The sequence below is a fragment of the Ovis aries genome, chromosome 19 (genome assembly GCF_016772045.2).
Source record: "Ovis aries strain OAR_USU_Benz2616 breed Rambouillet chromosome 19, ARS-UI_Ramb_v3.0, whole genome shotgun sequence".
NCBI lineage: Eukaryota > Metazoa > Chordata > Mammalia > Artiodactyla > Bovidae > Ovis > Ovis aries.
In genome coordinates, this window is record NC_056072.1 from 35,874,353 (window position 1) to 35,900,105 (window position 25,753).

Below are 25,753 nucleotides of genomic sequence, written 5' to 3' on the forward strand. Positions count from 1 at the left end.
TCTTGAGGTTTGCAAGAGATGGGAGAAATAGGGAAAAGCTCATTCTTAGAACCTAGTTCCCCAAGTTTTATTAAGGAACTTTGCTGGACTTAGACCTTTAATTTGAAGACTTTAGCATGTATAAAATCACTTGAAGGCTTGTTAAACCATAGATTGGTGAACCTGACTTTCAGAGATTTTAGTTCCGTAGGTCCTGAGTACAATGTAGTAATCTGAATTTCAGTAAGTTTCTGAGTAGAGCCGCTTAGGCTAATGTTAGAGATGATGAATATCCTGTACCCCAAGTATTATACACGAATTGCTCACCTGGAGAATCAGAACCAACATCTGGACCAAGAGTTAGCCAAATATGGCCCCTGGGCCAAATCTGCTACCTACATTTGTAAATAAGTTCCATTGGAAAACAACTTTTTTTACATATAATCTATGGCTATTTTCATACTACAAAGGCAGAGTTGATCAGTTGGACTGAGTCCATGCATACCCCCAAAGCTGAAAAATATGTGCTGTCTGGCTGTTGGCCCTTTACAGAAAAATTTTGCTGACCCCTGACCTAGACCAATGCTTCCATGTCATTTGGGGGAAGGCATCTTGGAAGTAATTCTGTAACTGGCACACTGAGTGTTACCAATTTCTGTATTTTTTAGACACAAGGGTTCTTCTGTTTTTATTTTATTTTTTACTTAAATACATATGATAATGGAATACATTTGTTATTTCTCAACAAGCTGTTCTCCAAATCGGTTTTCTCATTGGAACCAACAGTTTCTCAGAATTAAAAGAAACATAATTTTAGTAGCCATGCTGCTTCTGTAATACAGAGCTTTGAATTAGAATTATTTGAATTATTGGTTTAAACTTTTTTTTTAATCACATAATTTAAAGGAGAAAAATCATTCTCGTATGGACTCTGTACTTGTTAGATGTGTGTTAGTTGCTCAGTCATGTCTGACTCTTAGTGACCCCATGGACTGTCGCCCACCAGGCTCCTCTGTCCATGGAATTCTTCAGGCAAGAATACTGGAGTGGGTAGCCATTCTCTTCTCCAGGGGATCTTTCTGACCCAGGGATTGGTCTTCCACATTACAGGCAGATTCTTTACCTTGTGAGCCACCAGGGAAGCCCCCAGTTGTCAGATCAGTCATACCATATTTCCTCCAAAAACTGCCGTATGGAAGGCAATTTGTCAATGTGTTATAAAAATCTTTAATGTTCATACTCATTGCTCTATTCATTCTACGTCCAAGAAATTTCAGCAAAAATTCATATTCAGTGTATATATATATATATAAAGAATAAAACATCTATATGACTGTAAATGTGAAGCTAATAATATTAAGGTGAACCCACACTGCTATTTTGGGACCATTTAAAATCAAGCTGGAAGGAAATGCCCTGGCTGTTCAGTAGTTGAGACTCCGTGTTTGTACTGCAGGGGGCATAGATTTGATCTCTGGTTGGGAAACTAAGATCCCACATGCCTTGTGATGTGGTAAAAATAAATGAAATCAAGCTGAATGAAGGGATGCTGATACAATCTTTTTGGAGGGGATTTTCTGTCAAGAACCTTAAACGTTTTTATACCTTTTGTACCAACATTTTCACTTAAGGATCATGAGAAAGTAATAAGAAATACAGATAGATTTTGTATAAGGAAGATAAGCACAGTGGAAACAATTTGTATGCTTAATAATTGGTAATGATTACATAGGTTGTAATAAATTGATAAGCTAAAGTACTATGTAAATTAAAAGTATATTTTGAGCTCTAATAGTATATTGGAAATGCTTATGAATTATTAGAACATTTGGGTATGAATCATGTATATCACATGATCTTACGCATCCCATGTTAAATAGGTACTCATGGAACTCTCAGTTCCCCTCAGACCTGTAAATCACAGCTTAACTGAAGCTCAGACACCGAAGTCATTTTTGAGTCATCTCTTGCATTTGCTATTTTCCTCCATCACATAGATGAACTCTATCAGTTTCAGCTTTAAATTGCACCTCCTCTGTGCCCCCTGCCCTTCTATTTGGTCATTTCCTTAATCCAGGTCATCTCAGGTCTTGTTGGGTCAGCTTCATCCCATTTCCTCCCTGTACGCTTCACCCACTGCCCGGCTGCAAGCCTCATCTCAGAATTTAGAGCACACCTTCCCACCTCTCTGACTAAATCCCTTGAGTGGATTCCTACTGAGCTTGGAATAAAGTGCAGACTCTTTCTCAGGGTCTGCAAGGTACACAATGATCTGGTTCCTGCTTATCTTTGGAACCTCAATCTGAGCCGAGCCCTTGTCTGAGCTTTTTGCTGTTTCTCTAAAATTTCAACCTCTGTTCCACTTCTGGAACTTTTACACATGCTGTCCCTCTGCCTACAGTGCTTTACCTGACACTTAGCAAAACTAACCAGCTTCTCGTCTTCCTTCTCATCTTATTACTTCAGTCCTGAGGCCTGCTTTTTGCTGCCTGAGACGGGTGTGTCAGTCCTGACTCAGGAACTCAGTGTTTTCATGCCATGTCTTCTGGGTCCACAGGGTATCTGGCTGAAGGCACTTAAGAAAAATGTGTTGAGTGAATCAATGAATCTGCTCCATTATTTAAGCATATTATAAGTATATATGTATATGCATACTCAGGGCATATAGTACTAAATGTTAATGGTGATGCAAATTAAATAAGAGTTTATTTTAAACTTTTGATAGAAAACAAAATTCTGTAAAGCAGTTATCTTTCAATTAAAAATTAAAAGAAAATAAACTTTCTTTGGGAAGTTTTGTATATTTTTTAAATCTTGTAATTAATTTATATTGCTTCTTTATTGTGGTAAAATATATATAAAATGTATCATTTTAACCATTTTTAAGTATACAGTGGCGTGAAGTACATTCACTTTGTCATGCAGCCATCACCACCATACATTTCCAGCATTTTTTTTGTCCTTCCCAGGTGAAACTCTGTACCCATTAAATATTAAATTTCACCAGTAACTTATCTTATTTTCACAATAAGAAAAACATTAGGAAAAATAGGTTCCGACAAAACAAATGGCGAACATATTTTTTGGACAAAGCTCATTTAAAGATATGTCAGATTGTAAGTCTGACTGACTACAAAGCTAGTAAATTTGTTTTTCACCTTATAATTTTGTATTAGAAAGGCCCATCCTGTATATAGTACATGTATATAGATGTATATGTATAAAAATGTATATACACACACACATACATCTAAAGCATATATATATTCTTTTCAGATTCTTCTCTGTTATAGTTTAAGATACTGGATATAATTATTTGTGCTATACAGTAAGTTCTTATTGTTTATTTATAATAGTGTGTATCTGTTAATCCAAACCTCTTAATTTATTATCCCTCCTTTTCCCTTTGGTAACCATAAGTTTGTTTTCTATCTCTATGAGCCTATTTCTGTTTTGTAAATAAGTTCATTTATATCATTCTTTAGATTCCACATATAAGTGGTATCATATAGCATTTGCCTTTCTCAGTCTGACTTCACTTAATACAATACTTCTAGGTCCATCCATTTTGTTGCAAATGAATTATTTTATTCTTTTTTATGACTGAGTAATATTTCAGTTGTGAGGGTTTTTTTTTTTTTTTTTGCGTGTGTGTGTGTGTGTGTGTGTGTGTGTGCCTGCATCTATACGCACGCATACACTGTATCTTCTTTATTCATTGATCCACCGCTGGACACTTAGGTTGCTTCCATGACTTGGCTATTGTTAATATTTCTGCTGTGAGCATAGGAGTTCGTATATCTTTTTGAATTAGAGTTTTCACCTTTTCCAAGTATATGCCCAGAAGTGGGGTTGGTGGATCATATGGTAGCTTTATTTTTTGTTTTTTAAGGAGCCTCCATACTATTCTTTGTAGTGCTTGCACAGATTTACTTTTCCCATCAACAGTGTAGGAGAGTTCTCTTTTCTCCACATGTTCTTCAGCGTTTATTAATTGTAGACTTTGACAGTGGCAGTTCTGGTTGATGTAAGGTGATATCTCATTGTAGTTTTGATTTGCATTTCTCTAATAATTAGCAATGTTGAGCATCTTTTCATGGGTCTCTTGGCCGTCTGTGTGTCTTCTTTGGAAAAATATCTACCTAGGTCTTCTGTCCATTTTTTGATTGAGTTTTTTGTTTCTTTTTGTTGTTGGACTGTGTGAGCTGTTTCTATATTTTGGAAATAAATCTGAAATAGGATGCATCGTTTGCACATACTGAATATTTTCTCCCATTCTGTAGGTACTTTTGTTTATGTGGAAACTGACTAGCATTCCTCATTAGAATCTACATTCTAGGAGATAGAGATCAGAGCAGAGTTCCCTCATAGTCCATCACCTTTAAATTGATGCTCTGGTTGAGTCGGTAGAAAACCACCTAGCATGGGAGAGGAATAGTTGGAGAATAGCACAACTCAGTTATTTTGGGAATTGTTTCATGTTTAAATAATAATAGGCAAGGTTTGTAACATAAATACTTGAAGGAATCATACCCAGAATATATAAATAGCATCTTATCAAGAATAACAAGATAACCTACTAGGAAAATGCACAAAGACTATGAACAGGCAAGTTACAGGAGAAGAAATGTTAAAAAGAAAACAAGAATGTCCAATTTCATTAATACTTGGTTGTAAATAAATTAGTGTAACACCAAAATATCAATTCTCTATTAGATTAGGAAGATTTTTTAAAAAAGATGGGTGGTTTGTGTATGCTCAGTTATGTCTAACTCTTTGCCCTCCCATGGACTGTGTAGCCCACCAGGCTCCTCTGTCCATGGAATTTTCTAGGCAAGAGTACTGGAGTGGGTTGCCACTTCCTACTCCAGGGGATCATCCTGACCCAGGGATTGAATCCTTGTCTCTTGCATCTCCTGCATTGGCAGGTGGATTCTTTTCCATTGCGCCACCTGGGAAACACCATGGACAGTACAGAAAAGAGCTGATGGTTAGTTTGAATGCCAGCGTACCAAATTGGCTCTTGGCTAGGGTCTGGGAAATTGCATTTCCAGAGGGTTCTATCCATTCCCAGAACTAATAGCAGCTTACTGTGCTTTAACTGTTGATGCAAAAGATACATTTTATCCTTTCCTTCTGAGAGTTTGGAACTTGATTTTATGCCAGGCAGAGGCTGCCTACATGATTAGCTTCTAATACAAATTCTGGGCCCTTATGTGTAATGAGCTGCCTTGAGTGTCTAATGAGCACATTTCACATTGTTGCCCTGGGAATTAGAGTGACTTCACAGGGGAGGGGACTCTTAGAAGCTTGTACCTGATTTCCTTTAGACTTTACTGCCCCTTGAACCTTTTCCCTTTGTTGCACTTGTGGTGTACCCTTTTTCCATAATGAAATAAAGCTTTGAGTACAAGTATATTCTGAGTCCTGTGAATCTTCAAACCTGGGACTAGTCCCAGGACCCTACATACACAAGTAATAGCAAATGTTGGCCTAAGTGTGGGGAAATGGGACTTCCCAGCCTTTTGGTAGAAAAGCAGGTTGGTCCCAATGATTTTGAGAATTTAGAGATACCTAGGTAAGTTTGAAGGTGACTACATCTATTTCCAGGTTTAGATATTTAAAAAGAGTAAAAAAATACACAGTTTTGCTTTTTTAAAAAAATATTTTAATGACACTTACTGCAGCATTGTTGAATTGTCAGCAACATTGGAAATAGCCTAATTATCTCTGAAGGAGAAATAAAATTGCTGTATTTTAAAAATGGAATATTATATAGCATTTAAATAATTCAAAAGTACACTGATTGACATGGTTAAATTTCTGTCAAGTAATGGTAATCAAAAAAGCAGAGCTATATTGTTGTAAATTTAAAACCACAGAATTCCAGATATATACATATGAAAATATGAAATAGTGGCTAATCCAACACAGGGTCTAAAGTCCCCCTTTTCCTATTTAAATAATAAAATTATCTTAAAATTAGCTCTGAAACCTTTTCTTGGAAAAAGTTCTGTATGTTACTGATCTGTGTTCTCTTTTCCATTTGCAAAACAAATCTTGAATTTCACAGAGAGCAAAGATGCTATGACAAAAACTCTTCCTCTAACAATTATTATTTCATTGGCTCACTGCCCTTGACAATTAGGAGAAGATTTATAGACATGTCCCCTGAATAATTGGCAATTAATTTGAGATTAGATGCCCAAAAAGTACAGTATTTCTAATGTAATGTGAAGGTTGAGGCTTTTGGCTTATAAATGTCACGAAACACAGAGTAAATGTTAACCGTCAGCGTAGTTAACCTTGCCCTTTTGCACATCCGCAGTAGGGAGGAGTTTTAGTTTAATGATCATAAACTTTAGCTAGCTTGGCTAGTTTGATTGTAAAGCTCAAGTATAAACAAAGAATGTCTATGAATTAAGAATGCTTCCAGTCTCAATGCCCCAGGTTCATCTTGACAGGTATTGAATATGATTCATAAGGATCTATGTGGGATAAAGAAATACTCTATCCTGAGTCTTCTTTGGATTTTTGTTTTGGACTCATAACGACCTATATGAGATAAAGAGATACTGAATCCTGAGTCTTTGGAATTGCTTTTGACTTAGGCAGTGGTACATTTGGATCCCATAACATCTTTACAACTTACAGATCAAATGTTAACTGTCAGTGTGTTTTTATTGCACAGAACTCTGGTCTCCTAGGGGAATATAAATCCTAGGTTCTAGGCAATGGGGATTTTGCTGATAAACTTTCTTGTCCTTGTGGTCAAATTCAAGAAAGTTTAGACCTAGAAATAGAGTTGGCCAGCATGACTATCACATGCCAGTAATTTACTAGTTGATTTTATTTTCTGAACAATTCCAGTGCAGTGCCAGTTCAGTTCAATTCAGTCGCTCAGTCGTATCCAACTCTTTGTGACCCCATTGACTACAGCACACCAGGCAGGGGTCTATCACCAACTCCTAGAGCTTGCTTAAACTCATGTCTATCAAGTCAGTGGCAAGGTGCCAGGAGTATATTAAATCTGTGCTAAATGTTAACCAGATTACATGTGTCCAGAAAATTTTAGTGCTGTAAAGTTTATATTAGAGTCCTGAATAGTTATTGGAAGGACTGATGCTGAAGCTGAAACTCCAATACTTTGGCCACCCGATGCGAAGAACTGATTCGTTGGAAAAGACCCTGATGCTGGGAAAGATTGAAGGCAGGAGGAGAAGGGGATGACAGAGGATAAGATGGTTGGATGGCATCACCAACACGATGGACATGAGTTTGAGTAGGCTCCAGGAGTTGGTGATGGACAGGAAAGCCTAGCGTGCTGCCGTCCATGGGGTCTCTAAGAGTCGGACACAGCTGAGTGACTGACCTGAACTGAGAGTTTTATTCCCTTCTGGAAACTCTAGAAGTATCTTTTATTCTAAATTTCCCTGTGCCTGTATTTTGTTTCTGGCCATGTAAGTCAAAAGTTTTATGGGCATTTTTTTAAAAGTTCATTTTAATTATAATTTCTTATATATCTAATTCATAGTTAGTATTTTGTATATGTGTGTATTTGGCCACTCTGTGTGGCTTTTTAGAATCTTAGTTCCTTAACCAGTGATTGAACTGAGGGAGGCCCTTGGCAGCGAGAGCTAAGCATTGGACCACCAGGGAATTTCCTGTGTGTATTTTTAAAAGGAATAGCAGTCCGTTTTTGGACTGATCTCAGCTCTTTCTTCACTTGCTTCAATGGTGGCCCACTCTAGTGATAATCTCCATCTTTTATTAAGTGCTTTCTCTTCTCCAAGTACTGTCTGAATCTCATTTAATCCTTACAAGTCTTGTATTAGAGCTACTGTTACATCAGTGCTCTGTTTTCATAAATGAGAAAAGTGAGGTTCAGAGATTAAGCAAGGCACTTGGGTTCACCAGCTAATAAAGAGTAGAACCAGGATTCACACCCAAACCTGTCTGTCTCAACCACCAAGATTTACTCCACTCTTCTTTCAGTTTCTCTCTTTAATGAGAAATTGAAAACTAAGCATTTATAACAGTGCCTACCATGTAGTCTTTTAATAATTATGTACAGTTTAAACTTTTGAAATTGATTTTATGATAGTATAATTTCTATACTATAAAATGTCTCCATTTAGATATACTCTTCTGTAAGTTTTGATAAATGTGTAAACCCGTGTTATCACTAACACAATTGAGATATACTGCATTGGAATCCCCCCCACTGCCAAAGTTTCCTCTTGATTCCCCCTTTTAAAAAGTTTTTGTCTTGATATCTGTTGACTCTCAGGAAGTAAAAAAAAATAGTTCAGACTTCTTGCTTATCCTTCACCCTGCCTCTTCCAGTGGTAACATTCTTATATAGCTATATAAAACAGTTGCAAAGCCAGGAAATAATAAATATACTCTATAGATTTTATTCCCTGTGTGTTAATCTCTTCCTGTTCTCACTCCAGGTCACTGCTGAACTGTTTTGTGTCATTGTAGATAGGCCTTCTGTGAAGCTTTATATATAAATGGAATCAGACAATATGTTGTCTTTTGTGTCTGGCTTCTTTTGCTCAGCGTAATGTATTTGAGATTCATCAATATTAGTGATTTGTATCTTTTAATTGTTGTATAGCATCCTGTTGTTTGAATATAATACAGTTCCCTTATCCATTCAATACTGATAATTGTTTGGATTGTTTCCAATTAGGGGCTACTATATAATGAATAAAGTTGCTGTGATGATTCATCTGTAAGTTTTGTGTTTATATGTATGTACTTGTTTTCACTTCTCTTGCATAAGTAACAGTGGAATAGGGTCATTTCGTTAGTGAAGATTAGTTTATAAGATACTGTCAAATTGTTTTGCCATTTTAGACACCCACTAGCTGTATATAGGAGTTCCTGTCGCTTCACGGTCTTGCTAAAACCTAATAATGATTTTGCCATTCTGGCAGGTATGTAGTAGGATCTCACTATGACTTTAATTTGCCTTTCTCTAATAATTAGTGATATTGAATATCTTTTCATATGCTGAATGCACAATTGTATATAGTTTATAAACTATATATTCAGACCATTTTGGGGAGGTAGGAAATGCGTGTGTGTGTGTATGTCTTCTTACCTAATAAATATTTGATGAATGATTGAATGACCTGAGATAGAGCTATGTATTTTTCTTTTGGCCACTCGAAATCTTAGGTGTACTACAACTCAAGTAAAGTAGTTCAAATTGAATTTCATTAGTCTGTTCTAAAATGATCACCTATAGTAGGAAATCTGGTTTAGAATATGATACTAAAATAAAGATCGGTAATTCCTCTCCTAGGCGTCATAGCATCTTCTTAACCATCAAAACTTTCATCCTCACAACTTGTTCTTTTTGACCATGGGAAAATTATCTTCTGAAGATGTGAATTTTGTGGTTCACACGGATACTGCATTGTTTCTCTAATGCTAAAAATGCTGTTACCTAATTTTTATCTTGTCTAAAAACGGAAGGGCAATCTTAGCCTTGTTATTTTTAGCTGTCACTGAAGCAGTTTTCTCCACTAAGAATAAGTGTTAGCTATATTGATCTATAAGCCATCTGCTGATCATGTAGACTATAATTTGTGTTTATAATTTTTTTGAAAAGTTTGGTTACCTACTTCTTTCTGTGATATAATTTGTAATAATATATTTTTTAAGCTTTTGTGTCGGTCTGTTATCTGTAGAGAATTAAAAAGAAATAAACACATAGACCAGCCCAGGTAACTATTGCTTAAGCAACACCAATTAAAAAAAAATGTGTTTAGTGATTATAAATCAACATAGAATAGTAAGCTCTATATATCTTTTTCTGTCTGTATAATGAGGAGTGACATCTCCTCTTTTATTTCCCAAACTCAAGTCCTTCTTTCTAAAGGAGACTGTTGTTAAAACTTTTTGGTGGTTCCTTCCATTAATACATGGTCTCTCCTTTTCTTTATTCTTCTCACATAAAAAGTCAGATACCATTCCACATATTTTCCTGCAGTTCCAACACATGAAGATCTAGCTTTTGTAGAGTAGTTATTATGCAGATGATAGACTTGGTTGATTCCTGATGGTTGTTTCCAGGGTTTTTTGGTGATTATTTTTATTTATTCACTGTTACAAAAATGTTTCAATGAACAATACTGGAGATTTGGGCAGACTTTTGCAAGTATAGCCATAGAGTAAATTTATTCCAGTTGAATCCCTAGTCAAAGAGCATTTTATAATTTGTCAGCTGTTGCTAGGCTGTCCTCTGTAAGATTTCAGCCATCCACTTTTCATCTAATAATGTTTGCAAGTGTCCACAATACATATTTTTAATGTAATAGCCTCTTTTGCATTCTTTGTTATTTGAGTCTCCTCATATTATGTGAATTGGGATCCCCAAACTGATGCTGTTTCAGTGCTGTTTTATCTCTGTTACATTCCTGCTTGCTTTTTCCCCTGCATAGGAAAACCTAAACTTGAGTCTTCCCGCTGACAGAGGGTAGCAGATTAGAATGGCTTCATGGGGCTTTCCTATACGTGGCTCTCGGGCTGCCCAGTCTCTAGGAAACCTGGTGTTTGATGCCTTCTGTTTTATATCTTTCCTGTAGGAGGAAAGCTGAACAAAGACCTGCGACATTTTCTCAATCAGAGGTTCCAGAAAGGGTCGCCTGATCATGAGCTCCAGCAGACCATAAGAGATAACCTTTACCGCCATGCTGTGCCTTGTAAGTAGTCAGTTTTGGACATCTTACTGCTGGTGGGTGTGTGAAAAGTTGAGGGAAGACAGATGATAGCTGGTTCTGGAATACTTGGCAGTTTGTTCATTTAGTGACTCCCTAAGTGCAGGGAGTCCAAATTGACAACGAGGGACTGGCAATCCAGTGGTTAAGACTCCACACTTCCAATGTAGGGGGCGTGAGTTCTATCCCTAGTTAAGACACTAAGACCCCACATACTGCAAGGGGAGGCCAACAAATGGCGAAACAATTTAAAAACAAGCAAAAAAATTGACAGTGAGACAGAATACTAAACCAGGTGAATGACTTGGTTTTTCAAGTTCTGGCTTGAATATGCCAGGCAAATTATTTATCCTTTGTAAGGTCATGTTTTCACAGCAGTGAAAAGCACATCTCACTCCTACTACCTTCACAGAACTGTTAGAAAGTCAAAGGAGTGACATTTGTCAATGTGTTTGTATCGTATGGGCACGGTGTAAGCCTCATAAATGTTAACCATTTTTGTTATGAGTGAAGAGGACCAGGCCAGAGGCCTTCAAACTGACCTCTGAGGATTTCAGTAGGTCTCTGGTGGCCCTCAACAAAGGGAATGCCTCAGTGAATTCTCTCTTCCTCCCCACCTTAATGAGATTCATAAATCATGATTTCATATATGATTTCCTTTGAAGAAAGCCTGCGATTCCACAGATTAAAACCCCCAAATTTCCAAACCTATTAGATAAGACCAAATCTGAGAAAGCAAGATAATGGAATGTAGGGACTATGACATTGGGAATTTTGTGGTTAAGGGAAAGAAGGAAGGGAGGAGGGAATCAGCCTATCAGATCATGAGGTATTACCATGCTCTATCAGACTACATTCTCATGCAGCTCATTATGAGATGAGAATCCTGGGAAGACGTGTGATTATTTACATTCATTCAAAATAGGAAGAAAAAACGAAGAAAAGATGAAAGAATGATTTTTATTTTATTACTTGGGAGTTTTCTTTTTTCTCTCGATTATCCAGTCGTTCAAAATTTTATAATTAAAAAATTTTTTTTTAATCGCCTAAAGAAAGGAGGACAAATTTGAAGTTCAAGGTACTCTGCTGATTGCTCTAATTTGTTTGCTATGGATGGTAATATTTTTCCAGTGATGTGCTAGAGTGCTAGTGTTTCCTCATACTACTGCAAAATGATGAACAGAATTGATTTCAGGCATGCCATGGTTCTGCAAGGACTTAGACTGAAAGCGTAGCTGGGGACCTTTAGCGATCAGATTTTAGAACAGACCCTGCCTTCCATTTCACCTATTCATAAAGCCAAGACTCCAAGAGTGAGACTGAGTTGACTGCAAGTGACATGGGTCAGTGCCCCCAAAGTTGCCTCTTTCTGCTGAGTGGAAGAGCCACATTTATTTATTTATTTATTTATTTTCAGAGCTGCATTTGACAGAGAAAATACCATCATGCATTGATGTGAATCCCTGGCCCCCAGTTCTTTTAATTTTGCATTATTAGTATTGAAAGCCATAATCCTAAAATATCCTAACTGTTCCTTACACTTGGATTAATAATAATAATGATGATAATACCTATGGTTACTCACATGCATGGGCAGGGATTGCCTTTCTATTTTTATATAAAGAAAGAAAGAAAACAAGACACAAAGGTAAGCCAATTAAAGCAAGGCCAAAGGTGACTAGGGTTTCAAGTCATTGTCCTACCTCTGATATACTGTCCCATGTTACACTTAGAATAGCAGCCCTTTGAGGTTGAGGTTTCCAGTACCCATTTTCCAGATGAGCAAACACAGTCACAGAGCGATCAAGTAACTGTTTCATGGCAGATCCAGGGCTTTGGGACTTGTAAGCCATCCAGGGCTATTTCTGTAGCTCAACCGTTGCTGCCCCCGAAGTTCTAGTAAGCAGGTTGGATGCAATTTTGCATAATTCAGTAATTGCAGAATCATGATTGTTCTCTGTGTGATTTTTCCCCTACTCAGATTCCAATTTAAGAAATGGGGAATGAAGCAAATGAGCACACCATTTCTAGACGCATCTGTGGTGTTACTATGGTTACATTTTGGCAAGCTTTTCCATTTGTTTTTTTCCAGTGATTTATTGGACCTGACTGTGAGCTAAATGGCTTGATTTTAAGCTTATCACTCTGTAGGAATTGGGGCAAAAATGACCTCAGCCTTTTAAAAAACAGTGGAAAATAATATTTTGTCTTTGCTTATAGAGAGCCATTGGTATTGATGTTTCATGTCCATGAAACCAATAAATCAGAAATTAGAATGTGGAGAGAGTTTTTTTTTTTTTTTTTTTCTTACTAAAGAGAAAACAGGTAACATTTCATTTTGTATTTCCTGCATAAAACAGGAAGGAAACTCGGAAGAGGTCTGTTTCTGAATCTGGCGCAGTGTGTGTGCCTTTGAACAGGGGTCACATGGGATTTGGTTATGGGCTTAGATGACTGGGGCCACATTTGTGTTTATTTTGGTTCTTTGGCCCATGTGACTGATAGAGCAGAACTCAGTACCAAGCTGTTGTGCTCATGGATGAGGAAGCCCTTGATTGAGTCATGGATCTTCCCAGTGATGTTGTAACTGTGCCACCGGGAAATGAACTCCTGCAATCTGTATTTTCCAGAACTTCCTGCTGCCGATATTTCAGTAACTTTGGTCTTTTGAGAAGGGATGATCTCATGAACAGGTGCTTTGCGAGCTGGGGTAGACTTCCTTTTCTGTACATTTTAGGAGGCTCACATGTCACTGGAAATGAACAGATAAGGCTGTTTGTTCTCAAGTTGTTTTAGGGTCATCATAGTGTAGTAGAACCTTCTGGGCACCATGATGGATTTTGCCATTCAGAATTCCATTTTATCCTCGTTTTTTGGCAGACAGTGTAAGTTTTGCACCCATATTTTCAGGTAAAAAAAGTGAAGTAACAAATGTAGTTTCCTCAAAATCATACCAGTTCTAATGCCACATTACTCACTCCTCATCCACTGCTATTTTTAAAAGTGGCTTTATTGAAATATAATTCATATATCATATAATTCACCCAGTTAAATTGTTCATTTACTATAGTCATTATTATTTTCTACTCCTCTTTTGTTTTGATTCAAAAACATTTATTATTTCCATTGTATGAAAAGGGTCATCATAGATAAAATTTAATTATATTATCATTGAAAATTACTCAGTTCAGTTTCTCAGTTGTGTGTGACTCTTTACAACCCCATAGACTGCAACACGCCAGGCTTTCCTGTCCATCACCAACTCCTGGAGCTTTCTTAAACTCATGTCCATCGAGTTGATGATGCCATCCAACCATCTCATCCTCTGTCATCCCCTTTTCCTCCTGCCTTCAATCTTTCCTAGCATCACAGGCTTTTCTAATGAGTCAGTTCTTGACATCAGGTGGCCAAAGTATTGGAGCTTCAGCTTCAGCATCAGTCCTTCCAATGAGTATTCGGGATTGATTTCCTATAGGATTGACTGGTTTGATCTCCTTGCAGTCCAACAGACTCTCAAGAGTCTTTATTTATTTTTTTTTTTTCAAGAAGCTGGCCCCATCCTTTATTGTTCAGAAGGCCTTTTATACTTTTGATAAAACACAGAGATCAATGGGTAACACAACACCACAGTTCAAAAGCATCAGTTCTTCAGCGCTCAGCTTTCTTTATGGTCCAACTCTCACATGGATACATGACTTTTGGCAAACCCGTAGTTTTGATTAGATGGACCTTTGTTGGCAAAGTAATATCTCTGCTTTTTAATATGCTTTCTAGGTTTGTCATAGCTTTTCTTCCAAGGAGTAAGTGTCTTTTAATTTCATGGCTGCAGTCACCATCAGCAATGATTTTGTTGCAGGAAGGGTGGACACTTCCAGTTACCAAAGTCTAACACTCAGAAATGAATTGTCCAAGGAGACACATATGCTGACAAAGCAGAAGAAGGGGCGCTCCCTTCTTATTGGGAAGGGGCGCTTGGGTGCAGTGCTGTAGGGTAAGGAACCCAGGAGAACTGCTCTGCCTTGTGGCTTATAGTCTCCAGTTTTATGGTGAAGGGATTATTTTCCGAGTTGTTTTTGGCCAATCATTTTGACTCACAGTCCTTCCTGGTGGCGCATGCATTGATCAGCCAAGATGGATGCCAGCTAGAAAGATTCTGGGAGGTGGTTGGACATGTGATGTCACCTTTTGAACTTTCCTGAACTCTTTTGGTTGGTGCTGGCTTATTAGTTCCGTGTTCCTTACCAGGACCTCCTATTGTAAAACAGATGGTTAGTATTTTGCCTGGCCAGGTCATACCTGAATGGTCTAGTGGTTTTCTCTACTTCCTTCATTTTAAGTCTGAATTTTGCAGTAAGGAGTTCATGATCTGAGCCACAGTCAGCTCCCAGTCTTGTTTTTGCTGACTATATAGAGCTTCTCTATCTTTGGCTGCAAAGACTGTAATCAGTCTGATTTTAGTGTTGACCATCTGGTGATGTCCATGTGTAGAGTCTTCTCTTGTGTTGTTGGAACAGGGTGTTTGCTATGACCAGTGCGTTCTCTTGGCAAAACTCTGTTAGCTTTTGCCCTGCTTCATTCTGTCTTCCAAGGCCAGACTTGCCTGTTACAGCAGGTATTTCTTGACTTCCTGCTTTTGCATTCCAGTCCCCTATGAGGAAAGGACATCTTTTTTTGGGTGTTAGTTCTAGAAGGTCTTGTAGGTCATCATAGAACTGTTCAACTTCAGCTTTGTCAGCATTAGTGGTTGGGGCATAGACTTGAATTGCGGTGATACTGAATGGCTTGCCTTGGAAATGAACAGAGATCATTCTGTCATTTTTCAGATTGCTCCCAAGCAGTGTATTTCAGACTCTTCTTGAGTATAAGGGCACTCCATTTATTCTAAGGGATTCTTGCCCACAGTAGTAGATATAATGGTCATCTGAATTAAATTCACCCATTCCGGTCCATTTTAGTTCACTGATTCCTAAAATGTCGAGGTTCACTCTTGAAATGTCCTGTTGAACACTTTCAACTTACCTTGATTCATGGACCTAACATCCCAGGTTTTTATGCAGTGTTGTTCTTTACAGTGTTGGGCTTTATTTCCATCACCAATCACATCACAACTGGGCATTGTTTTCGCTTTGGTTCTGTTTCTTTATTCTTTCTGGAGTTATTTCTCCACTCTTCTCCAGTAGCGTATTGGGCACCTACCGACCTTGGGAGTTCATCTTTCAATGTCATATCTTTTTGCTTTTTCATACTGAAAATTACTACTACCACCACCACCCCCAAAATTACTGCAGAAAAAGAGGTAACTAGATGCAGAATGAGTCAGAAGCCTTGGTGTAAAATCTGAGGGCTGTTCTATAACTGGTCAGCTTGGTCAGATAGCCTCTCTGAGTCTCTCTCTCTCTCTATTTTTTAAAAATCTATGGTAAAATGGAGCTGGAAATATCTATCTCCAGCATTGTCTTACCAAATGCTGACAGCAGCCCCAAGAGATTGATACATTGGAGGAGACAGAGACTCAGAGAGGTATATAGGTTGCTTCGAATCACACAGTTAGCAAAGAGCGTGGTCAGGGTTTAACCAATTCTCTAACTCCTGTACTGATCACACAGTAATGTGATTAGAGAAACCTGTTTGCAGTTCAGGAAGCAACCGTTAGAACCAGATATGGAACAATGAACTGGTTCAAAATTGGGAAAGGAGTATGTCAAGGCTGTGTATTGTCACCCTGTTTATTTAACTTATATGCAGAGTACATCATGTGAAATGCTAGGCTGAATGAAGCACAAACTGGAATCCAGATTGCAGGGAGAAATACAAAGTAAACCCCAATATGCAGATAACACCACCCTTATGGCTGGAAAGTGAAGAGGAACTAACTAAAGAGCCTTTGAGGATGGTGAAATAAGAGAGTGGAAAAGCTGGCTTAAAACTCAACAATCAAAAAACTAAGATCATGGGATCCAGTCCTACCACTTCATCACTTCATGGCAAATAGATGGGGAAACAATGACAGATGGTAATTTTCTTGGGCTCCAAAAGCACTGCAGATAGTGACTGCAGCCATGAAATTAAAAGACGTTTGCTCCTTGGAAGAAAAGCTATGACCAACTGGAACAGCATATTAAAAAGCAAAGGCATTACTTTACCAACAAATGTTTGTCTAGTCAACGCTTTGTTTTTTTCTAATAGTCATGTATGGATGTGAGAATTGGACCATAAAGAAAGCTGAGTGCTGAAGAATTGATGCTTTTAAACTGTGGTGTTGGAGAAGACTCTTGAGAGTCTATTGGACTGCAAGGAGATCAAACCAGTCAATCCTAAAGGAAATCAACCCGAATATTCATTATAAGGACTGATCTGAAGCTGAAACTCCAGTACTTCCTGATGCGAAAAGCTGACTCCTTAGAAAAGACCCTGATGCTGGGAAAGATTGAGGCCAGAGGAGAAGAGAATGACAGAGGACCTGATGGTTGGATGGAGTCTCTGATTCAATGGACATGAGTTTGAGCAAGCTCCTGGAGATGGCGGTGAGCAGGAAAGCCTGGCCTGCTGCAGTCTATGGGGTTGCAAAGAGTCAGACACGACTGAGAGACTAAACAACAAAAATGTGATTAGAGCAGTATACCACGGACCACTGAGACTGAAAGAAGAAAGAAAGAAAAACCTCACTGTTGAATTATAAATGTTTAAAATCATAGAGTTTTATGTCTTGGGGGTGGGAAGCTAGATAAGTCATTGTATCTAAGAAATAAGCATCTTCTCTCTGATTTTCATGTATTTCACTGATATGTAGTATTGAATTTTAATAACAGCTTAATGATTATTCAGCTTTTAAAAAATCACTGTAGGAACCTCTTGAGATATATCAGTAGTCTACTCATGGAAAACCACCTTAAGATAAATGGATCTTTTAAAAAAGAATTTTTTAAATTTTCAGCTGCCCTGGGTCTTCCTTGCTGCATGAGCTTTTCTGTAGTTGCAGTGAATGGGGTCTATTCTGTAGTTGCAATGAGCAGGCTTCAGTGGTTATATCTCAGTAACTGCGGTTCCTAGGCTCTAGGGTACAGGCTCAATGGTTGTGGTGCCTGGGCTTAGTTGCTCCTCAGCATGTGGGATCTTCCTGAACCAGGAGTCCAATCTGCAGGCAGATTCTTTACCACTGAGCTACAGGGGGAGCCCCAATAAGTGAACTTCAAATGCATGGAAACATCATCAGTGTTGCTGACTTCTCTCATTCCTCAGAATCATCTGGATAATATTTCTGTCTCCTGCCCCTCAAATCCTGCTTACATTCCCAGTACCCTTCCCCTGAATTCTTTAGTCATACAAACTTTGTCCATTTCTCAAATATGCCTGATATCTTCTTATAACTGGATATCAATTATTGTCTCTTTTCTCTCCATCTTTCCATCTAAACCAGTTCATAAGCCTCCTGTAAGCTTTAGTCTAGATGCCACTACCTCCAGGAAGGTCTCCGTTGATTGGACCCATTGCCTCCCTCACTGCTTCCACAGCCCCGCCACCCCATTTGACCACATACTCTGCCTGCTGTATATCTGTCTGTTCTTTTAGAATCCTACTCTCCTGAGGCGAGCGACGGGATCTACCTCAGTGATCAGCCCACACCTGGCTGGCTGAGTGCCTGGACCATGGGATAAACATCTATTGATGGAAAGAACTGATGAAGAAATGGATAGAGACCCTCTTTGTTTTTCTTGTTTTATTATTTGTTTTCTTCATTACTTAACATTTGGGGGAATCAGCAGAGCTACTCTTGCCATAAAGTTCTCAGAATAAAGGGCAGCTCAGCAGCTTGAGCTCCGAGTTGGCTGATGAAGACTCCCCTGATTACGTGACTGAGAATCTAAACCCAGAAAGTCCAGTCTCCCGGTGAGTTTGGAGCTGGAGTGCCCATTCACAGCTCCTCCTAATTACAGTCTAGATATCACTGCACCTCCTGCACTGATAGCCATTCTGCTTTATGACTTCTTGTCTTAGCTGATGTGACAACATCTGAGATTCTTGCTTTGGAACGGCTGCTTTGCCTGTGAAGATAAATGCATTACCTGGCAGGGCTTGTCATTTACTCTACTGCTGCTGTCAAAACGAGATACAGCTCATCTAGGAGTCTCGGGGCTCTGGAATGCCAAAGTCCACCCCTCCTGTTCCTTCTCCCTTCTCTGGGCACAATAGTGATTGAACACATCTTTCTTTTCAAGCAGAGGTCATTTGAAAGAGGAAAGGATAAGTCAGTTTTTTCTGAAGCTTAACATGTTGATCAAGGCTCTCCTTGATACTGAGATCATTGCAACCTGTAAGAGGCATTGATCATTGACTTAAAGGAGTTTACAAAGGAATTAAACATGTTTGATCTCTAAGATTATTTAAATCTAATGTGGTAAACATAGGTGATCCTGCTTTTTGTTTGTAGAGGTGGTGGATTTTAATGGGCATGTTAGCATCTGCTAACCAACAGTTGATGTTTTTATTATTCTGAATGTGACTGTGATGTCAGGGGAGAAGGAAATGGCAACTCACTCAAGTACTCTTGCCTGGGAAATCCCATGGACCGAGGAATCTGGTAGGCTACAGTCCACGGGGTCCCAAAGAGTCATTTAAGAGAATGAAATACAATATATGTTTAAAGAAATCTTGTATCAAATGTGTTTTATAAAACTATGTACAAATAAAATTTCTAGCTTCTCTAATGGATAATGAGCACTTATGATGAGATCCAAGTAAGAACACTTCACCAGTTATGCTGTGTTAAGTTACCCAAGTCCCTATGAAATGAGCTACCCACAGTTGAAACAATAAGAAAATGTCACTTTTGTTAGTTTCAGTCATGATAAGAATATACTAGACTTATGATCTGCTTGACATATTGCCTGTTGCATTTAAAATTTAACCAATTGTACATCTCTATTTTGGGAAAATACACTGTAATGTATTTAGGGATATAGGGCCATGGCTACAAAAGATTAGAAATGGTTAAAATTTTGTACTATTCTTACTCTTACAAATTTCTATAAATATGAAATTATTCCCAAATAAAAGTATTTTAAAAACAGTTCAGTTCAGTCGCTCATTTGTGTCTGACTCTTTGTGACCCCATAGACTGCAGCACACCAGGCTTTCCTGTCCATCACCAACTCCCGGGGCCTACTCAAACTCATGTCCATTGCGTTGGTGATGCCATCAACCGTCTCATCCTTTGTCATCCCCTTCTCCTCCCACCTTCCATCTTTCCCAGCATCAGGAATGATGAGTCAGTTCTTCGCATCAGGTGGCCAAAGTATTGGAGCTTCAGCTTCAGCATTAGTCCTTCCAGTGAATATTCAGGACTGATTTCCTTTAGGATGGATTGGTTGGATCTCCTTGCAGTCCAAAGGACTCTCAAGAGTCTTCTCCAACACCACAGTTCAAAAGCATCAGTTCTTTGGTGCTTAGCTTTCTTTATGGTCCAACTCTCGCATCCATACATGGCCACTGGAAAAACCATAGCTTTGACTAGACGGACCTTTGTTGGCAAAGTAATGTCTCTGTTTTTTAATATGCTGTCTAGGTTTGTCACAGCTTTTCTTCCAAGGAGCAAGTATCATGGTTTCATGGTTGCAGTCACCATCTGCAGTGATTTTGGAGCCCCCAAAATAAAATCTCTCACTGTTTCCATTGTTTCCCCATCTATTTACCCATACCATAAATTAAAAAAAAAAAAACAACAACCAATGTAGTTTCTGGAAAAGGGGATTATATATTAGTGTTATATTTTTGTTTTTCCAGATTATTAATATTAATGTTTTTAACCTAACATTGTGATTTTGTTAGTACTTTGATAGATCTTATTTATTAACCTATAGTGGGACTAGCCTGAGACTTTGTGCATATATTAAAACCCCAACACTTACAGAATACCAAATACATGCTAAGTGTTGTAGTTTTAGTTCCTCATTTAACCTTTGCGGAAAAACTGTGGGGAGAAAGTAATTGTTATTGTTCTCATTTACAGATGAGGAAACTGAGCCTTGGTAAGGTTAATACTTTGTCTTAAAATTGTGGAATCGAACTGGAACCGAGGCACTCAACACGGATGCTAATGCTGCCTCTAGTAGCCACCACATTTTCTTAGCTCAGACTGTGTGTGTGGATATATATATATGCAGACTCAATATATTTAGGAAATAAGTTAGGAAAAATTCTTTTAAATGGGTCGTATCTGCTAATGGCATTCTAGATGACTATGAGTATAATAATCATCATTAGAATTATTACCATATATTGAGTGCTTGCCAGGTGCTAGGTTTTGTCTTATATTTGTGTAATAACTCATTTAATCCTCACAGTAGCCTTGTATGTATATGTTATTACTCTCCACATTCAGGGAAACTGAGGAACAAAGTGATTGAATACCTTGCTGAAGATGTCGTGGTGAAGGTAGAACTGTGTTGTCTTGTTCTAAAAGTTTCCTTCTTAGCCAGTGGCTTATAGTGCCTGCTGTTTATAACTCTGGAGAACATTAGGGGAAAAAAAAGGAAAATAATCAGTAATTCAACATACTCCTTCTCTTTTGGAGAACAGAGCAACTATTTTTTCATACTCTTTTTTTGCTAGGGGAATGAGGGTATTAGGTCCATGATCAGGGATTGAATCTCAACCCACAGCAGTGAAAATGTGGAGTCCTAATCACTGAACTGACAGGATATTCCCTGCTTTTCAAGATAATATGTCTTAGTCTTAGATTCTATCAAAGCTACCACAATCCCAGGGGGTACTATTCAGTTTATAATCTATGTGAATGGTGCCCTGGGTTGTGGGCAGCACCCTGACTGCCTGGCTTTATGTTGTGGCTGAGTTCCAGTAGCCGATACTCAGCTAGCCTGAAAGAGAACCCATTGCCATTCAGTTGGGATGCATGTGTCTCCATCATGGTAAAGTGGTACCTTACTCCTGTGAGGGTAATACCCACTACATACTTGAACACCAGAAGCCTAAGCCAGTCCAATTACACGATCTCTCCGTCCTTAATTCTGCCAATTAAAGGTTTGAGACAGTATTGGAATTGAATCTTTCAGGGTAGAAGTGATATTTCTTTCATTTATCCTGCCTTCAGTCATTTGCTCTAACTATTCACACAGCCAGTCTCCATTTATTTCATGTATCTGTCTATTCAGCAAGCATGTATTGAATACTACTGTGAGCAGGTCACCATGACAGACGCTGAACATTTAGGGGGGAAACTGGTTACCTTTCCTGCTTTCAGGGAGTTTATAGTATAGTGGGCAACCACCGTAACAAACAAGAGACAGCTGTAAGAGAGTGAAGTAAATCCCATGGTAGAGTAAGCCCAGGACTACATGACGTACAGGGACAGACACCAAGCTCAGTCTTGAGACCAGTGAACCAGTGTGACCAGGAAGTGAAATAAATCCCCGCCCGAAGAGAAGACAAAAGGAAAAGCAGTGCAATATCTTTCCTAGGAAGAATCAGGAAATATCTACTCATGTAACCATGGGCAAATGACTAAAATCTCTAGGCTTAATTCCTCTTTAAAAAGGAGTATGTTTATTAGGGGTATAATTGACTCATTAAGCATCTTAATATCCCCGGCCCAGTCTCAAGATAATATAGTCCTTTGTACAGTGCTCTCTCCTTAGGTCCCTTCAAGAATAGACTGCTTAGAGTTTTGTATCTTACAACAACTAAAACCAGTGCCACAGTAAAAGATAGGATGAGATTTTAATGCTTGCATTTACTTAATCCTTTTAGCGTACACATAACAATGCAGTATAATAGGGCAGTTCACTAGCTGCAAGATGTATAAAACATTAACTCAAGGTATACTCAACGCAGTATATTCTAGTAATAGACTCCAAGTCCAAATACATTTCTTTTAGTGTATCTTTGTAGCTGTACACATAACTTTATTTGATGATAACAAAAGTCTAATTTTAAGGCTCTTTTTGAATAGTAGACATGGATTAAAGATCTTGCCCCTTTGCCTCCTTGACATCTCAGTAGATACAGGATGCTATGAGATGAGATAGGGGCGTCCCTGATAGCTCAGTTGGTAAAGAATCCACCTGCAATGCAGGAGACTCTGGTTTGATTCTTGGGTCAGGAAGATCCGCTGGAGAAGGGGTAGATCACCCACTCCAGTATTCTTGGGCTTCCCTTGTGGTTCAGCTGGTAAAGAATCCACCTGCAATGTGGGAGACCTGGGTTTGATCCATGGGTTGGGAAGATCTCCCAGGGGAGGGAAAGGCTACCCATTCCAGTATTCTGGCCTGAAGAATTCCAAGGACCGCATAGTCCATGGAGTCACAAAGAGTAGGACACAACTGAGCGATTTTCTAAAACAGCTTGAACATCTGGAAGTTCGCGGTTCACATATTGCTGAAGCCTGTCTTGGAAAATTTTGAGTATTACTTTACTAGCATGTGAGATGAGTGCAGTTTTGCGGTAGTTTGAGCATTCTTTGGCATTGCCTTTCTTTGGGATTGGAATGAAAACTGACCTTTTCCAGTCCTGTGGCCACTGCTGAGTTTTCCAAATTCGCTGGCATATTGAGTGCAGCACTTTCACAGCATCATCTTTCAGGATTTGAAATAGCTCCACTGGAATTCCATCACCTCCAGTAGCTTTGTTTGTAGTGATACTTTCTAAGGCCCACTTGACTTCACATTCCAGGATGTCTGGCTCTAGGTGAGTGATCATACCATCGTGATTATCTGGGTCATGAAGATCTCTTTTGTACAGTTCTTCCGTGTATTCTTGCCACCTCTTCTTAATATCTTCTGCTTGTTAGGTCCCTACCATTTCTGTCCTTTATTGAGCCCATCTTTGCATGAAATATTCCCTTGGTATCTCTAATTTTCTTGAAGAGATCTCTGGTCTTTCCCATTTTGCTTTTTCCCTCTATTTCTTTGCATTGATCACTAAGGAAGGCTTTCTTACCTCTCCTTGCTATTCTTTGGAACTCTACATTCAGATGCTTATATCTTTCCTTTTCTCCTTTGCTTTTTGGTTCTCTTCTTTTCACAGCTATTTGTAAGGCCTCCCCAGACAGCCATTTTGCTTTTTTGCATTTCTTTTCCATGGGGATGGTCTTGATCCCTGTCTCCTGTACAATGTCCCGAACCTCCATCCATAGTTCATCAGGCACTCTGTCTATCAGATCTAGTCCCTTAAATCTATTTCTCACTTCCACTGTATAATCGTAAGAGATTTGATTTAGGTCATACCTGAATGGTCTAGTGGTTTCCCCCACTTTCTTCAATTTAAGTCTCAATTTGGCAATAAGGAGTTCATGATCTGAGCCACAGTCAGCTCCCAGTCTTGTTTTTGCTGACTGTATTAAGCTTCTCCATCTTTGGCTGCAAAGAATATGATTAATCTGAATCAGATGAACCAGAGGTCAAATGCAAACATCCGCTGGATCATGGAAAAAGCAAGAGAGTTCCAGAAAAACATCTATTTCTGCTTTATTCACTATGCCAAAGCCTTTGACTGTGTGGATCACAATGCTGCTGCTGCTGCTGCTGCTAAGTCGCTTCAGTCGTGTCCAACTCTATGCGACCCCATAGACGGCAGTCCACCAGGCTCCCCTGTCCCTGGGATTCTCCAGGCAAGAACACTGGAGTGGGTTGCCATTTCCTTCTCCAGTGCATGAAAGTGAAAAGTGAAAGTGAATTCGCTGAGTCTTATCCAACTCTTAGCAACCCCATGGACTGCAGCCTACCAGGCTCCTCCATCCATGGGACTCTCCAGGCAAGAGTACTGGAGTGGGGTGCCATTGCTTTCTCCGGTGGATCACAATAAACTGGGAAATTCTGAAAGAGATGGGAATACCAGACCACCTGACCTGCCTCTTGAGAAACCTATGTGCAGGTTAGGAAGCAACAGTTAGAACTGGACATGAAACAACAGACTGGTTCCAAATAGGAAAAGGAGTACATCAAGGCTGTATATTGTCACCCTGCTTATTTAACTTATATGCAGAGTACATCATGAGAAACGCTGGACTAGAAGAAACACAAGCTGGAATCAAGATTGCCAGGAAAAATATCAATAACCTCAGATATGCAGATGACACCACCCTTATGGCAGAAAGTGAAGAGGAACTAAAAAGCCTCTTGATGAAAGTGAAAGAGGAGAGTGTAAAAGCTGGCTTAAAGCTCAACATTCAGAAAATGAAGATCATGGCATCTGATCCCATCACTTCATGGGAAATAGATGGGGAAACAGTGGCAGATTTTATTTTTGTGGACTCCAGAATCACTGCAGATGGTGATTGCCATGAAATTAAAAGATGCTTACTCCTTGGAAGGAAAGTTATGACCAACCTAGATAGTATATTCAAAAGCAGAGACATTACTTTGCCAACAAAGGTCCGTCTAGTCAAGGCTATGGTTTTTCCAGTGGTCATGTATGGATGTGAGATTTGGACTGTGAAGAAAGCTGAGCGCACTGCAAGGAGATCCAACCAGTCTATCTTAAAGGAGATCAGTCCTGGGTGTTCATTGGAAGGACTGATGTTGAAGCTAAAACTCCGATACTTTGGCAACCTCATGTGAACAGTTGACTCATTAGAAAAGACCCTGATGCTGGGAGGAATTGAGGGCAGGAGGAGAGGGGACGACAGAGGATAGATGGCTGGATGGCATCACCGACTTGATGGACATGAGTTTGAGTGAACTCTGGGAGTTGGTGATGAACAGGGAGGCCTGATTTGCTGTGATTCAAGGTGTTGCAAAGAGTCGGACACGACTGAGTGACTGAACTGAACTGAACTGAGCGACTTTCACTTTCATGAGATATAATGACACTTTGGACTGAGACTTGGCTCTTTCAAATCAAGGTGCAGTGGGTTATTAATGGAAAAAGCCAAAGTAGGGTAAATAAGTGATCTGAACTATCTAAGTAAGCAAGACAGGCCCTACTGAGCTCCAGTGGTACCAAGGCTCAGCCTTCTCATTGTATTTCTAACACTTCTATCATCAAAAGGAAAACGTTTTATTACTTGGACCATTTCTTCTGAGGTTGCC

At 39.0% G+C, this 25,753-nt stretch overlaps 1 protein-coding gene across 23 annotated transcripts in view; it reads left to right on the top strand.

Moving 5' to 3' along the window:
* Positions 1-25,753, top strand: part of MAGI1 (membrane associated guanylate kinase, WW and PDZ domain containing 1) — a 653,852-nt gene that overhangs the window by 373,873 nt on the left and 254,226 nt on the right. For all 23 annotated transcript variants that reach the window (XM_027958195.3, XM_027958187.3, XM_027958189.3 and 20 more), the window contains exon 2: positions 10,581-10,697. In XM_027958195.3, coding sequence (XP_027813996.1) covers positions 10,581-10,697 — 117 coding nt within the window. The remainder of the gene's footprint in view (positions 1-10,580; positions 10,698-25,753) is intronic.